Source organism: Cyclopterus lumpus, chromosome 18, assembly GCF_009769545.1.
Source record: "Cyclopterus lumpus isolate fCycLum1 chromosome 18, fCycLum1.pri, whole genome shotgun sequence".
NCBI classification, from domain to species: domain Eukaryota; kingdom Metazoa; phylum Chordata; class Actinopteri; order Perciformes; family Cyclopteridae; genus Cyclopterus; species Cyclopterus lumpus.
The window spans coordinates 10,605,830-10,623,614 of NC_046983.1; the positions used below are offsets into that span (position 1 = coordinate 10,605,830).

The 17,785-nt window shown below is 41.2% G+C and overlaps 1 protein-coding gene across 2 annotated transcripts; it reads left to right on the forward strand.

Moving 5' to 3' along the window:
• The first annotated feature begins 897 nt into the window (after positions 1-897).
• On the forward strand, positions 898-17,391 carry sec24d (SEC24 homolog D, COPII coat complex component). 2 transcript variants are annotated; one of them, XM_034557359.1, is made up of 23 exons: positions 898-994; positions 1,918-2,120; positions 2,984-3,086; positions 3,413-3,546; positions 3,877-4,368; positions 4,823-4,944; positions 5,098-5,209; positions 5,553-5,680; positions 7,706-7,844; positions 7,975-8,090; positions 8,821-8,945; positions 10,586-10,777; positions 11,107-11,200; positions 11,954-12,070; positions 12,277-12,447; positions 13,017-13,113; positions 13,215-13,360; positions 13,461-13,599; positions 14,094-14,212; positions 14,350-14,529; positions 14,679-14,870; positions 16,091-16,180; positions 16,719-16,859. In XM_034557359.1, the coding sequence occupies exons 2-23, from the start codon at positions 1,970-1,972 to the stop codon at positions 16,857-16,859; spliced, it is 3,300 nt and encodes a 1,099-aa protein (XP_034413250.1). In that variant the 5' UTR covers positions 898-994; positions 1,918-1,969. The 2 variants fall into 2 exon arrangements, with proteins under 2 accessions (XP_034413250.1, XP_034413251.1); XM_034557360.1 differs by lacking the exon at positions 898-994 and having other exon boundaries at positions 1,970-2,120; positions 16,719-17,391.
• The last annotated feature ends 394 nt before the right edge of the window (positions 17,392-17,785 follow it).

Consider the following 17,785-nt stretch of genomic DNA (forward strand, 5'->3'; position numbering starts at 1 on the left):
TAACCCTTTGGCGAACATACCCGAGCAATGGCATCCTAAAAAAAACTGATACTTTGAGAAATATAAATGTCAACGTCTGCAGAAAATGTCCCTAAAATGCATATACAATTAATCCAAAGGATAAACCACATATGTTGTCTTTAATTTTCTATAATAAAAAAAAACATTATTATAACACTGTTATTGTGTATTGATGCATCTTACATTGCATCTTATTTTCAGGCTTTTGTAAAAGAAAGGGTGGCACGCCTTGTTTATTTTCTCCATAGTCCATATTTGTTCTGCAAAAACATCACTTCACTCGCACTGTGAGATAATCGTATCAAAATCTGCAAAGAAGATGTGAAGACATTGATTGTTGCCCATCATTTAATACAAAATAAATTAGAACACCATACAAATAAGTCATATTTACAAATATGTAAATGTCGAGGGTTTCCACAGCTCGTCTGTGCTTAGTGTTCAGATAATGATGGAGGTTATTAAATTATAATATACTGACATACATATTATGGACCGCACAGGTCCACATCACATCCATTGACTGTGCTGACGTGTATGGGTTCCCTCTCTTTCACGCATGCGTGTAGCAGACGCGACAGCTCACGGCCCTCCCAAGTTAGCTAAAAACACATCGACCCCAGCCAGAAGTTCAACTGTTTACTCTTCAACATAAAATTCTTATGTAACGTTTTAAAACAAAAATGTGGGTAAACAGAAGGTAAATAAATATTGCAATGCGCAGTAGAAACCCCATATTTAGAAACCAGTAGTGTGTTTGTATCATTTATATCGTGTAAGAACGTTTATTTGTGGTTAATTATTTTATTTTGAAATATCTAACCGGAAACCTTTAGTATTTTCCTCCTTATAGACCCGGGAGTTTTTCAGTCGCGTTACCGACGTAGCGACCGGTGCTCTGGTGGAGTTTGACGTGGCACTCTGCTTTCACTGAGGGCAACAGACGGCGAACAGGACTCTGCCCAATATTCAGGTAAATACTATTACACAATGTTTACACACGTCGCCAATACAAATGTGTAATTCCGTCTCGTGTTTTTTTAATTTATTTTTTAATTTGAAGGCATTTATGTTTGAAATGAAGTCCGTGCAAAGGAAGAAAAAAAAACTTTGTGGCAATTTCCGCGTAGCTAGCAAGATGCTTCCTATCAATGTGTCACGTTAATCAGCTCTGAGGTGCTGCTGTCCTGTCACGTTACTGAGCACCGTAAACCGTGCGGTGCTAACGTTACACGGAGGATAATAACGTGTCCGTTCATCTGGGTGTGAAGTGGAAGAAGGCATGGATGCTCCAATCTTTAGCTATCATAACGGTCTTTGACGTGGCAGTACTCGGAAGTGGCAGACACGATTGAGTCTGGGCTCATCAGTTAACCACGGTTCTTTATTGTGCTTTATGCTTCCTTTTTTGTTTTACTTGGTTCAGGTAAAACGTGTGCAATTGGTTTATTGTGTCGTAGTAAAAGGACTTTCGTGGAGTTGTCAGTACGCAGCTGATATTTCTGTTGACACCAGCTGTGCCGAAGTTCAACTTGTTTCAAGAAGGTGTTGTCACCCTGAAAGAAAGTCCACTGGTGCACGCCCATTGCTTTTTATAACTTAAAAGGTGGACTAAGCTTCTTTTTTTTTTAATTGCCTTATTACAGGCCTGTGTGGGTATTCCTATTTCCGGAATTGTGCAATTTCATGCAGTCACCTGAAGATAATATTAACAAGGATATGCCTGCCTTATCTCTCAGGAACCAATGTCAAAGGTCCATGTTACACGAGTGTTGGTGAATTACATGAGGTCAAATATCAGTTGTTTATGTGTGGCCTGGTAACTATATGCTAGATTTATGAATATGTTTGAACACATTACACCTAACTTTACTTTTCACTCCCTTAACTTAACAGGTTGTCAAAACTCATTGATCCTGGCATGAGAAGGCAGTAAAATCCCATCAAAATGAGTCAACAGGGTTATGTTGCCGCACCCCCATACTCCCAGGCCCAGCCAGGGATGGGGGGCTACCAAGGTGGATTTGGAGCTAGTCCTGCACAGCCCCTCTATGGGCACTATGGGGGACCACCTCAGGCATTCGCCGCTCCACCAACAGGTAAGAAACTTCTGCTCTTGTGTTTGTATTGTTTCTGAAATAATGTGTTGGGTGTCCATTTAACAAAGATCAATTTTGCTACCTAGCGTGATCAGCTCAATAATTTTTAAAAGAAATTGTAGCACCTGGTGGTCATTCTCCATCACAACGACATAAGCTCACAATTACCAGGCTTTCATGGATGAAGGGTGTGGTTTTTAGGCTAAAATGGATATTTTCAAATAAGAGGATGGAAGAGCTTGTTTTGCAGAATAGTATGGCTCATGACAAGTCTTAGCTTGAAGCTGAAGGTATGTTTATATGTCATTGAGTGAATTCATTTGTCTGGTCTTTAATTTTATAATTGACGCGCTATACACTGCAATAGCATGCATGTTAAATGCCAGCACATGTATCGGCTTTATTTTTAAATGTTGCAGCACACTGAATGGAAGCTCTGTATGACTGAAGCACAAACACCTTCCTAGACTCTCAGCAGAAATACTGACGTACTTAAGGTCTTTAGAATGGAAGGTCAAGACGAGGTCAAAGACACTTTTTTTGCTTTCTTGGCCACTGCGAGGTTGACTGCAATCACAGTAAACACAATGGACAGTGCCCAGGAACAAGGTCTCTATTTGGATCAACCATTTCAGGCAAAGATCTGTTCACACAAACTACCCGTTTAGCTTTTATCCATTTTAAATGATTCTGAACCTCAAAAAACCATGTTCTCATAATTACAGTTCAAAAGTCTAGAAACAAAAGAAGTCCTGTTTGGGTTCTTTAACAGGCTGTACTTCACCGGAATATACTTTATCAAAGATGCAGTGAAGAAATATAATGTACGATATAAACTGTATGGTGTCTGTCACTCGCCACAGGTATGATGAAACCACCAGTTCCCTCTGCTGGCGGTATGCCTCCACCTCCAGCGTCCAATCAGTACAATCCAAATGTCCAGCAGAATGGCGCACATCCACAAAGGTAACAGTTTTCACTAAACACCAACTGTTTGGACAACTAATTTTCTCTCTGAAATCAACACAAGCAGTGTATGAATGTGCAAATATTGCAGTTAAAATAGACTAAGAAAGACGTCTGCAGTTTTTGGTCTTATCTATTCATTGTTAAACTGTATGATTGTCCAGGTAAAACATTTTTATTTTAATCAGCCAGGATTAGACACAAAAGATCTAATTGGACGATATTAGCAAAATGTTATACTGCATGTTAAAAACGGGTTCAAGGATTAGGCACATAATAAGACTACAATGTACCTGCTGTATATTAAGGGTTCTTATGTTCCTTAGGTACCCTGCTCCACCAGCCAATTCAGCTTATGGACAACCTCTACAGTCCCCATACAACAGCATGGCTTCTACGGCCCCGCCTCCAGCACAGCAGCTCACCAATCAGATGAGTTCCATGAACTTGGGCAACTACGGTAAGTTAGCTATTTACTGATCATAACACATTATGCAGAAGATCAAACAAAATAGAGCCAAATCAATCCATTATTATTATCCAAGGTTATTTTTGGGGAGTTTTTCCTGATCCGATGTGAGGTCCTGGGACAGGGATGTCGTATATGTACAGATTGTAAAGCCCTCTAAGGCAAATGTGTGATATTGGGCTATACAAAATAAACTGAATTGAATTATTTATATAATTATTGATTTATAGTATTTCAGTAGAGAGGATGAGACAAGAGTTAGAAAAATGACAGCAAGAATGCACTTACCAGATACCTTTATTTCACTTCATGCTTATGTAGCCCCAGGTCCCATGCAGAGCCCACCACCTCCAACGAGCTCTGTAATCCAGCAGCCTTTCCAGACTTCCCCTCCACCAGCAATGGGCCAGCCGCAGATGCCTCCAGGCCCGCAGTTACCCCACATGTCTCCACCACAGTCACCCCTAGCAAGCATGCAGATGTCCGGCCCCCCGATGTCCGGCCCCCCGATGTCCGGCCCCCCGATGTCCGGCCATCCGATGTCCGGCCCCCCGATGTCCGGCCCCCCGATGTCCGGCCATCCGATGTCTGGCCATCCGATGTCTGGCCAACCGATGTCCGGCCCCCTGATGTCCGGCCAACCGATGTCCGGCCAACCGATGTCCGGCCAACCGATGGCGGGCCCTCCGATGTCCGGCCCTCCAATGGCAGGCATGGGTAGACCCTTCCCCGGGCCACCTCCTTCAGGCCCCGGAGGTTTCCAGCAGCCTGGTCTCGGAGCTGCTGGTCCACCAGGATACCCACAGCAAGCAGGTAACCAGGACACTGTGAAATAAAAAGAACATTTTGATCACACACTAGGAAAAAGAATAATTCTTAAGATTGTGTTTGTTACTTCCTGTAAGTGATACTGATACATGGCCAGTTAATGGCTTAGTGTACGGGTTCTGTGGTTTAGAGAAATAACCTGCTTGACCAAGAGAAATGAACTGCAAACGGGGGCAATTCATATTTTTAAACGCACAAAAAAGAAAAATATTTACAACAGATAATGTTTAATCTTTTCATGTAGTGTCTTTGATGCTTGAATCTCCTCTTAGGTTGCCCTGTGTCATAACTATTGTGTGTGTTGAAAACCTCTGTTATATAATAGAACTTACTCTACAGCCTACATTTAGTTAACAAAGCAGAGCTCTGCTGCATACAAATCTACACCATACCCAATACATATAATTTAATAGCAAATGTATCCTATTTTAATGTATAGGTCAGTTTGGGGGACACATGGCTGGACCCCAGCCAGGCATGCCAGGGGCCTTCCCTGGCGCACCAGGCGGACTGGCTGGACCACCTCAGAAGAAACTGGACCCTGACTCTATCCCCAGCATAGTGAGTAGATGACTAATCCTCCTGAGACTGCATACCATGACATACCCAACATACCACATTTCTGTCTTAGCTTCCTGGAGGCTTATTCATTCCTCAAAGGCATGTACGTGTTCTCCTATTATTGGGCTGTAATGCGTAACTTGTCTGCTTTAGACTCAAGTCATTGAGGATGATCAAGTAAAGCGAGGGGGACAGGTCTACAGCACAAACATCAGAGGACAGGTTCCACCTCTGGTCACCACTGACTTCACAGTACAGGACCAAGGTAACGCCTAATGACATTTAAACCTCTCCTATTACAACATATTTGAAGTTGATGCTAATCTGTAGCAAATGTAGGTTAATACTGCATTTTCCCCCTACATTTTCTACATGTGTATACTTGTTGTTCTGCAGATCGAGTTCGGTAAGAGGTTTCGGTCATTTGTGGTCTGCACTGTATGATTTATAGGCTTTTGCTTAAAATGTAGACATTTCTTTGAGACTCTTACTGCTAATCGTACATTAAACATGGAGACTTACAGTCTACACTTCTGTCTATCAGTGGTAACAGGCATCTGCTCTGTCATACTATTGACGTCATTGACCCTTCTGTTTGCTAATCCCAGGCAATGCCAGTCCCAGATTTATGCGCTGCACTACCTACTCCTTACCCAGCACCGCCGATCTGGCCAAACAGTGCCAAGTGCCCCTGGCTGCCATCATAAAACCCTTTGCCAATTTGCCAAAGAATGAGGTAAGTCATGGTTTATCTATTACTTAAAGCCGGTTGCTCCATTAAAAAAAATAAATAAATCTAAATCCAAACAATACATAATCACCTGCTAAGATAAACAAAAAAACATTTGTAGTGGCTTTTGTTGTGAACATTTTCCTGGTGGGCTGCAAGTCGAGCAGGGAATGATGCATGCTAATACGGACAAGTGTCTCCCACAGATTGAGAATTGATTTGTTTTATTTTCGGACTTGTGTTGGGAAGCATCCATCACTTGAGTAGGATGGGATACAGCACTGTGTCCAGAGTTGTGTTTATTTTCCCACTCTGTATGTTTACACATTAATGCATCACATTCAGTCTGAACTTTTCACATTACCATGCTGACTTTTGAAAGGAATAAATGTCCTACAGTGTAAACAAAAATCTTCTTTTGGTGGGCCGAAATTCTATAAATGGAAATATTGTATGCAAGATAATTCATCCCACACCAAAACAATTGAATCCTAATAGTGCAATGTATTTTCTTTAATGCTGTGTACACTGTCATCTCAAGAATGACTAATGAAACGTTCAAGAACACCTGTGGGAGTCTGTGTTTTTCTGGAGTAGGAACATTATTGCATGTCTAGTGAAGGATTTAGTCATATTATCCCATTAAAAAAAATCTATGTTAAATCCAGCTGTTACAGCAATTCATGGCAAGTTAAGGCTCTAATTGAGATGCATGGTTTTATTTATGATTTTATTATGTGGCATTTACTTGTAAAATAGAGAATTTGGGACATCTACCTTTATTTTTTAAAGATTCTTCAAAAAAAAAAAAACGCTGTTTGGCACAGAGTATGCAACCACCGAATTGTCTTCTCCTTTTTAATAAGATGTCTCTGTATACTACAAAAGTTAAGTTGTCCTGTGAATGACCTCTTTTTGGATCACATGTGGTCCAACAATCCTGCCTTAGATATTTTTCCCCCTCCACTGGCCTTGTCCCAGCCATCCGTTGGCCTTTTTAGGCAATGTTAGCTTTCTCTCATCTGGCTTTAGGCTAATTACCTAATGTCAGATCTACAGGGACTTGTTATAAAACAATCACTCAGATTATTTTATATCTAGTACAACACATATTCACACTTCAATCACACCAAAATAGTCAAACTTAAGTTTATACATTACTCAAAAGTACTTTATATCTGTATGTATCATTGTTTTGTTCTCCGCACTAAACATCTCTAAGATAATGTAAACACTGCTAGTCTCCACCTTGAAGCCTAATAATACACCTACTTGCTACTTAGGTCTGCAAGTATGGTCGTCGAGTGAAGCAAACAGTTTAAATTTAGCCTGCCGGGAGTCTTCAATAAATATTAAGACAGTTTCCATCTCTAGGCTGCATATGATAACCAATAACAGTGCTGTAGTATGTGTATATAAAACAACTTCATGCTTAGCCTTTACCTTTCATGTTAAACAAATGTTCTGTATGTGAAAGTGCAGTGTGTATTGTGAATCATGTGTGCATGGAATCACAGATGCTTCAGGCAGAGCAGAATTACCACAGCATGGTCTAAATGCAGTAAATATTGCATTGCATATGGAAAGGGACCTCGAAATATAAATCTAGAGCTGTATTAACTTACAAGGCCTTGCATATCATTTAATACTCACCTGTACTTCCTTACATATCATATTGTGTGGGGGTCAACCTATAAAACAAAGCAAAAACAAGCAATACGTATTATGAATAAGGCTTCTTACTATGATCAAACAAATCCATAGTTTGTAAAGTCTCATGTAATGATTCGGTATATTTCAGTCATATCGTATACTCTATTGCATATAGGCTATATTTATTGTGTGTGTGTGTGTGTGTGTGTGTGATGGCTGAATACAAAAAAACCCACTACTACATCACTAAAACATGGGAAATACCCCAGAGAATCATGATACAAAAAATGAATAAACCCTCATCTTTTTATAGCTGTCATCAGCGTCCCTTTTAAGGCAAAGATGTTTGAATGTCTTTTTTTGTGTGTCTGTGTATAGACTCCTCTGTATGTTGTGAACCATGGTGAGACGGGCCCAATCCGCTGCAATCGGTGCAAGGCCTACATGTGCCCCTACATGCAGTTTATTGATGGGGGGCGTCGCTACCAGTGTGGTTTCTGCAACTGTGTCAATGAAGGTAGAGTACGATGCAGACCGAAAAATATGCATCACGTTGCCTTTTTTAAAAAAGTTAAAGGAAAAAAAGTGAACTATGAATATACTGTGCATAGGTCTATATTCAATCCAATTTCTTTGTCTTACTGTAGTGCCAGTTTTCTTTTTCCAACATCTTGACCACATGGGCCGGAGGGCGGACTTTTATGAGAGGCCTGAGCTGTCCCTGGGATCCTACGAGTTTGTAGCCACCCTGGACTACTGCAAGGTACAGGGAAACTACTAAAGACCGATCAACTACTGTTCAATGCACGTCAAGCAGAGTGGATTAACAGATGGAGACAAGCCCTTAATCATGAGCTGCTCATCAAAATGATCGTGTTCAACTCGGTTGTTTTTGCAAACACTTGAAAGACAGCAAATGCCAATCGGGTCCACATCCCCATGGAGGCTGTGGCTGTTGAGAACAACAGACAGCTGGTAAAGCTGAGTCACTTCACTGGCCTACTTTTTGCTCTGTTTATCAAGACTTATAAACAGCCTCTGCAGGGCAGCTATTAAATAAAACCTGCAAGGTGTCTTGTCATGGGTCGTTACTGTGGAAACATAATAATTGTCTTACTGACACCCCCCCCCACCCCCACACGCGCGCACACACACACACACACCATTGCGCCATGCAGGAATTCATAACTGTCTTGGTCTCCTCATTGTATCTCCAAGTTATAAGCAAGCACCAACGGAAACTAAATCTCTATTTGAGGACTAATAACAGAAACGGGAGGAGGGGGGCCTCTGTTGATATGGTATGACTTAGACCTTAAATTAGAAGATACTGGACTGAAAAGAGGAATAGTTCTTAGTTTATTAAGGAGCTTAAGAGCATTTTTCTTTTACTTTTGTAATCTGGCATTCGTATGCTTCATGTCAGATCAGCTTGAGGACATTTTTAAAATAGCAACTAACTAATTTCACCTGCTGCCTTTCTTCTCACACAGAACAACAAGCTTCCAAATCCCCCTGCCTACATCTTTATGATCGATGTGTCCTATAACAACATTAAAAGTGGACTGGTCAAACTGATATGTGATGAGCTGAAGACTCTACTGGAGAATCTGCCCAGGTACATGCAATACATCAGGAAAACACACACAAACATGGTCACACAGTACAGGGAGGAATGTAATAGGCATCATCTGCTCCATTCGGTGTTCTACATCTTATAGACTGACTTGTAGAGCACAGAGACTATTTTCTGCCAATACAGTTCACATCCAACAAATGCCCTGCCGAAAAAGATCTTCCCTCAAGTCTTAAACAACCAGCAAAGTATTTGTTATCATCAGCTAAACATCCCTGCATTAAGTTTTTCAGATGGTGGACATCTGTTAGGCAGGGCGCCATGGCTGCCAAAAATATGAGATATTATAGTACAGGCTCTCATCGCGGAGAGGCCTCCAAAACAAATGGTTTGGTCAAACGGAAAAAAGCTGGTTTTGTGTTAAGTGAGTTTTTGATTTATCACAGAGTTGCCCCTAAAATAACTTTTTCTTTTCTCTGCCTCATTAGTGCCAAAGGCACACATTCACATATGTCTGCTGCCATGACATCATCCTCTAAATGCTAAGGAGAAGTGCACTCCAGATAAGCCCCCTCTTCAGCTGTGTTCGCAGCTTGACTTGACTCGGCACTAAATAAAGCAATTGGACATGCCTTTTCATGCAATTCTGCAGCATTTGCCAACTGTATGTTTAATTCACTCCAAATAAGCAAGAGCCCGGTTTAAGTGAATGCAGATGTAGACTATACTATAGTCTACATCTGCATTTCGACTATTTTTTATTTTTTAAATCATTGCTGGTATTTTTTTAATCACTGTCTGATGAACCAAATGGAAAGAACCAAATGGACTTATCCAATCTGACATTTTTGTTTTTTCCAACAGCACCCGTAACCTGTAATGCTCATTGAAAGCTGTGGGTTCATAGTTGACCGGTGGCATATTTACTTCAAAGGCTTTTGCAGCAACTTTTTTTTTAAATCCACATTACATGTTCCTCAGTATGTGCACATGATTTAAAAGAAGAGTGACCTACAGAGTGCAGCTGGCCGTGTTCCTAAAGAATGCTTTTAAATGACTGATGGTGAACGCTTTCTGATGTATGGTTTTGGTTCAAGGTAGCTACCACATCACCATTCAGAATGTTCTGGTAAATGTCAGGGGGGGTTTCAAGTTTGCAGTAATACATACAAATGTACTTTGGTTTCAATTATGCAATTATTTCAAAGAAAAGTACATGTTCCCTTTTTTAAGTAGTGCCAATATGTAACATAGTTATTTCCAGAAAAGATCAGGCATTTATTTGGAAAATGCAGACATTTATCTTTTTCTAACCGTGTGACTCTAGAAGCCGTTTGATTGTAATACTGAGGGAACAGTTACATTGCAGGCATGTCTCACAAGTAAATGGATAAAGTTGTTTTCTTCACCAACCAACATTTACTTGGATTTTATAAACCTGTAGCAGCTATTTCCTTCCTCTCTCTTTGGATCACCACTTAGTATTTAGTTGGTTAAGAAATGTCCCTTTTCTTCGTCAATTCATGCCCGAGAGGGATGGCCATCCCAAAGATGAACCCGATTTTTGTGTTTCTTTTGCATTTCATTATGTTATTACGTCAGAGTTTCTAACCATTTCAACTGACTTACTAGCAGCATCCTGTAATTTACCGAGTCACGTTCTCTCTCTCTCTCCCTCACAGTGAGGAAGGTACGGAGAGCTCTGCCATTAATGTTGGCTTCGTCACCTACAACAAGGTCCTCCACTTCTACAACGTGAAGAGCGCTTTGGCCCAGCCCCAGATGATGGTGGTTTCAGACACCGCCGAGATGTTTGTCCCGCTGCTCGACGGCTTCCTCGTCAACTATCAGGAGTCGAAGGCCGTTATCTACAAGTAAGATACAAAGTGTCCTTTTACTTGTGGAAGCCCCATGCGGTAGGGGGAGAGGGACGGAGGCATATTAATCCCAAGAATTCTCCGGGGTTTAATCTAGCTAAACACAAAAAGCATTTAATTCATACCACTGGATGGGAAACGGTCTGATTTTAGTATTGAGATTAACCAGTCGTGGTCCATTATTTTAAGGCAAAATAACCACTTTGTTTTTTTACTTTGGTACATTTCAACCAGACGTTGTCGTGTGAAGGCATCCAACAAGGCAGTGAGAACAATGTGACATGTCAATTCTGACCAAACCATAATCCTGTCCCTCTCCCCTCCAGCCTCCTGGACCAAATCCCTGATATGTTTGCAGAGACCAACGAGAGTGAAACGGTCTTTGTTCCTGTCATCCAGGCCGGCGTGGAGGCCTTCAAGGTTAGCCAAAAGTGTGACATCCGTCAACATGGAGCGGAAGACTCGGGGCCGACTGCAACCTCCTCGAGTCATGCCTGGCTGTTCTAGCGTTGCTTATAGACTGTTGGGTTTGGGAAGGGAAAGATCACAAGCAGCAGCAGTGTCATCATCAACACACTGGTGCTCTTTATCACGATACTGATGGATTCCAATAGCAGCCAAAACTAAGCACATTCTTTTCTCTATAAAATTCAACCAATTTAAATCTAAACTAAAGAAAAACTGCTCTGCACCCAACCCCCCACAAGATCTTTTTTTCAATTTGTCCAAAATATTTCAGAGGTCGCACTTTCCCAACTCTATCAACTCGGTGAAGTTCCTTTTTTCTTCCCGATATGTTTGTGTTTACTTTGAAGTCCAAAAAACGTTCCCAGTAATATGAGGTCAGTGTTTTGGCACGCGGTAAAGGAAAAGTTCACACACAGCTTGTAATTGGAAGCAGTTGTTGCTGCAGTACCCGACAGCAAACGGCAAAGAGTTTGCGTATTGCTTCCATCTTTATCTTTTCGTTATCAGTTGATTTAGCAATCTCTTAAAAACAAAGTTGTTTATTATTATTAGGAGGATGTAATCCTCTGCAGTGGTGGAATGTTGCACCTTGTGAACTCATGGTCTCATTGTAAAGCTGTAAAGAACACGCCATCGAGGAACACACGACACACCTTCTTGTGATCTTTCTTTTTGAAATCTTTCTCATTATTCTTTCCCCTCCAGGCAGCAGAATGTAGCGGAAAGCTCTTCATCTTCCAGTCCTCCATGCCAACTGCTGAGGCTCCTGGCAAACTGAAGAACAGGGACGACAAAAAGCTGGTCAACACGGAGAAGGAGAAAGTGAGTTAGCTTTTTGGGAACTTATTCTAAACTATGCCGACTGCTGGCAGTTTAAGCTTGAGTAAAAGCATTGGGCTTAATTGCAGTAAACATAGAAACTCGCATGAGTGGAGTCGGATGGATGCTAACTTTGCGTTTTAATTTAATAAACTACAAATGCTACTATTAAGAATTGCCGACTCTATATATAATTTTTTTTTTCTTAGACCCTGTTCCAGCCTCAGAAAGGAGTGTATGAGCAGCTGTCTAAGGAGTGTGTGGCACAGGGCTGCTGTGTGGATCTCTTCCTCTTTCCTAGCCAGTACATGGACATTGCTACCATGGCTGATGTGCCCTCGCACACCGGAGGCTCCGTCTACAAGTACAACAACTTCCAGGCAAGCACGGATGTTTATGTTCGGGCCACTGAAAACAAATGCAAAGATGCTGCAAGCAAGCCACATAAAGGATATGGCTATATGATGAAAAACCAAGTTTATTTGTTGTCTTTACACTAGCTAGTCATATAAAGCCTCATAAAAGCTGGTTAACTTTGGTGCAGTACCCACAGTCTATTATTTACTTGCCCCATAGGAATGTTGTAACAAGACTCAAACTGTACAAACACACCAGCAGTACAATGCAATTTAACACGTACGGACAATATCTATAATAAATAGGGTTACAATAATTGTACAGTGTAGCTGTTTAACACACAACAGTACAGCCTTTTATTACTATTAAACAATAAATAATGTAGTTTAGTATGGTATAAACATTCTCTTTGTTGTCTATTTTGTCCCACACTGACGTTTCAGTAAATTATCTCTGTATCGGACAAAATGAGTCCAAGGCTTATTGTAACAGGCGTGGGACCAGTTTGTTACACTACTGCCATCTGCTGGTAACAAAGATTACTACCATTACCAAGATTTGCTGCTGACTCAAATATACTCGATGTTGCCAGGTGGAGACTGACGGGGAGCATTTCCTGAGAGACCTCAGGAAAGACGTGCAGAAGAGCATCGGCTTTGACGCCATCATGCGTGTTCGTACCAGTACAGGTGAGGAAACGTCTTTTCAAGACGTCGCATTTGGTTTGTGCCAACGTATCGCAGAGAGCTACCGCTCATCAATTCACACTACCGTGCACTTCTGCCCTCAGGTTTCAGAGCCACCGAGTTCTTTGGTGCCGTCCACATGAACAACACCACAGATGTAGAGATGGCAGCTGTGGATTGCGACAAGGCGATGACCGTAGAGTTCAAGCATGACGACGCGCTCAGTGAGGAGACTGGGGCACTCATGCAGGTATGCGTCTCTTTTTTTTTTTTTTTTTCAACCACCCAAAGTGTCAGGAGATAAATCCCCAAGGTTCGGTCATAACTTATATTTGGACTCTGTTTCCCAGTGTGCTTTGCTGTACACCACCGTCAATGGACAGCGACGTCTCCGCGTCCACAACCTCAGTTTGAACTGCAGCTCACAGTTGTCGGAGTTGTACAAGAGCTGCGAGACCGACTCACTCATCAACTTCTTTGCCAAATCAGGTGACTGTCCAAGTACACTTCTCTGGACTGAAATTCCTGTTCTCGTCCACACTTACGGATTAATTTAGTTTTTTTTTAAAAAAGTTTTCAGCAGACGTAGCCTGCTGATGTACTGCAGTATCAGCCGGACCTTTGTTGAATTTACCCCACGCATCACTTGATAATCTACTAATACTCACAGACTTATGGGTAAAGAAACAATGAGGAATGGAAACGAGGACCATATGTTTTAAATAAAGTACAGATGACAATGAGCCTTTTTGTAATCTGCACATGGTGAGCCTTAAGTACAGCTGTATTACTGACCTTCAGTTGCCTTCTTTCATTTGTCCGGCTACTTTTCAACTCTCTCGTCCCCTGCCTGATTTTTTTTTTCTTCTTTTTCATCCTTTGTGGTTTCCTCCCCTACTTGTCCTTAGCTGCCGGTTGGGCCCGTTGGTTCCTCTCCTCCCCCTCTCCTCTCTTTTAAATAACCTTTTCTCATGCCCACTCAGCTTGCCGTGCCATATTGAACCAGCCTCTGAAGAATGTGAGGGAGATCCTGGTCAACCAGACGGCCCACATGCTGGCCTGCTACAGGAAGAACTGTGCCAGCCCCTCAGCTGCCAGCCAGGTCAGTGGTTTGAAATTTAGGTTTTAGGATACAAAAAAAACTCCTTTGATCATCACGTACCTGCGACCACAGCCTTTATCATACATCCATCTCTCAGAAAGTAAAAATGATGGTTTCATGCCTCTATCCATATGTAGCTGATCCTGCCTGATGCCATGAAGGTGTTTCCGGTCTACATGAACAGCCTCATGAAAACTGCTCCCTTGGTCGGCAGCACAGAGCTCTCAACAGACGACCGAGCCCATCAAAGGCTGTTGTTAATGGGCATGGGGGTGGAGGACACTCAGCTGCTGCTCTACCCACGTCTCACCCCACTGGTACAGGACAAACCTACACACACAATGCAGTCACTGTTTTTGGTCACCTTTTTTGTAATATTGTTTTCAATTACATTTATTTGCTGTGTACATTCAGCGTGTATTATCTAATTTCAGACACATATACATTTGATGTTGTGGTTTTTCAGCACAACGTGGACGTCAACGTCGAGGCTCAGCCTGCTCCGGTGCGCTGCTCGGAGGAGCGTCTGACAGACTCTGGCATGTTCCTGCTGGAGAACGGCCACTCCATGTTTCTGTGGCTGGGCCAAGCGAGCCCCCCAGAGCTCATCCAGAGCATCTTCAACCTGCCCTCCCTCGCCCACCTGCAGGGTCACATGGTGAGAATTCATTTATTAGTGTGTCCCCCTCAACACATTTGCAATGCAAATTAAATAGTATACTTTTAGGAGACATTAGAAAAGACATTTCTTCCCGTTTTGGTGCCTGTGTACATTACTAAGTATTGACTTGATATTACAAGTTCCCTTGTGAGGACTTTGATCCAAATAGAAGATCAACGGCAAGTAGGGTTGCAAAGGGGCGGAAAGTTTCCACGGGAATTTTGTCTTGGGAATTTTGAAAAAAAAAAGCATATAACAGGGAACTTAAATGTAGTTGAGAACAAGACTATGCACGCCTAGCTCAGCTGGACCCTGAATGCAGCTGGTTGGGAACATTGTCTGCCAGAAACATAAATGTAAACATAAAACCTTCTGTTGTTTTTGAACGTCTGTCATCAGTGTTGCGTCTGAACGTTTCAGCCCTATGTCTGGCAAGTGTGAGAGCGCCGAGTTGCGTAGAGGCCAAGAGCGGTATTGCAGACAGATAGAGATTATAGCTCGCAACATATTGAACATTTTTTGGAGCTGTGAACTTAGTTCAACATTTTGAATTATGAACTATGAACTAAACTAGTTCATGTAGAAAGTGAACTTTCCCAACACCGTTTGTCATTACCTAGCATATTGATTACTTGGTAAACTGAGGCCATGTTCATTTTAATACCAAGTTTATTTGTATACAGTAGACTAACTTTTTACAGCAGTGAGGAGGATGTTGATGAGGTCCAGGAAGAAAGCATTTAGACCTGAAAGGATTCAGGGGAAAACCCACAAAGTGGGTTGAGGGGTGGTGATCATAGGGAATACACCTTTTTTATTCAACGTTCATGATTTTGTTGTTCGATGAAAGAATAAAGTTCTACTCACAAAATGTCAAAAAAGTCATTTTTAAAAGTTGTATTATAAATGTTTGCATGCATGTCTGCTTATGACAAGGTAAATACAGTTAAATTACCCCAACATTTCCAGTAGGCAGTATTATTATTATTATTATTATTATTCTTATTATTATTATTATTATTTGTAGTAAAAGTAACTTTATTAAAAATTATTTTAATTGTTAAATATAGTGTTTTAAATATTAAATTAAGGCTGTTTGTTTACCATCCTTGATTTAATACATCATGATGTATCAATGTTCTTTTATAGCTTCAAGGGAAACACAAACTAGTATCAGTGACTTATTGACCTCCTTTTTATTTTTTTATTTTTTTCAGTGTGCGCTGCCAGAGCTGGACAATCCATTATCAAACAAGGTCCGATCCTTCATCGATGGCCTGATTGAAAAGAGGCCGAATTCTATGAAGGTAAGACACCCGGGGGTTTAAAAACAGACATACCTTTTTCTTTTAATACATTTTTCTTAGTTTGAAAAATGTCAACAAAATAAATGCAAGCTAACTGCCATGCAGCATTTATTGGTCTCTGCCTCCCTCTAGTGGAGCCAGTGAGTAAATGTCAGCCATGTTTCAATACAAACCACTTTATCAGTCAATAATGCAAATTCTATATATTTTTTTAAAGAAATGGACTGACTAAAACATTTCTTGAAAAAAAAACTTCAATTATTTAAGTCTTGTTGGTACATTGTATTGATTTTCCCCAAGCACAGCAGGCCCAGTGTTAGTTGGCGTGGGTCAATTAGTTAGAATATAATTTATTACTCTGAATCCATAGAGGACTGTGCTATCCCAACCCATAAAATGAAGTAAACGCATACAAGAAAAACAAACAGGTCAATGTGCATGCGGAGCCCAGCTGGTATTGAAAAATCCATAGTAGTCCGACTGGAAATGGAGCACACTTTGCTTACTCCCCCTCTTCCCCCCTCTCTTCCTCCCTCAGCTCAACATCGTGAGGCAGAAAGACAAACCAGAGATGTTGTTCCGTCAGTTCCTGGTGGAGGATAAAGGTCTGCACGGCGGAGCTTCCTACATGGACTTCCTTTGCTACGTTCACCGAGAAATCAGGCAGCTGCTCACCTAACCAACACACACACACACACACACACACACACACACCCGGACGCATGGCCTCAGTGTCTCCCATCGACGAGCCTGGGATGAGTTCACCATGGACCGTGCACAAACCTCACAGGGTCAGTCTCCACAGAAAGAAACCGTTTCAATGTTTCACAAAGACAGAGGAAGAAACCAGGGACCAGGGAGAGCCTTTTGAGATTCAACCTTGAGAGTCCACAGCTGCCTTTCAACATGCTTTTGTCACCCTTAAGTGTACACACAGTATGATCTTCAAATGACCACTTGTCCATCTCTTACTTAGAAGTTCTTCAAGTGACAACACATCCAGCAGTTCCAGCACAGAGACACTTTGTGGGATGAAAAGTGGAGACTGGAATGAGATCAGAGTCGGCAGCCAATCAGGTTTTACATTTCACTTTGTAGGTTTACAGGCTTAGACAAGAGGTTATTTGTGGGCAATACTGTAGCTGTTCACTTTGGAACTCAATACAGCTTGCCAGTCTTTATTAAATATATATATATATATATATATATATATATATATATATATATATATATATATATATATATATATATATATATATATATATATATATATATATATATACACACACACACGTCAATAACTCTTTTTTTTTTTAAATCTTTTTTTCTTTTAAACAAACGCTCAAATAAATTTGACTATATTTAAATGTCTTTTATAGAGGCTTCTACATTCCTATGTATCACTTGTTCTGTCCTAGAGGACATTGAATCATAAGCATACACACAAGAAGTGCATCGACTTTATCAGGTTATTCATAATTTAGCAGAAATATTGCAGCAGGTGCCAGGACTAAAAATTGATTCCTGTCATAACACCACGAGTGACACAAAGCTTGAGCGTTGCACATTCCCTCCAAACCAAAATGTCCGATTCTCTGACCGTGT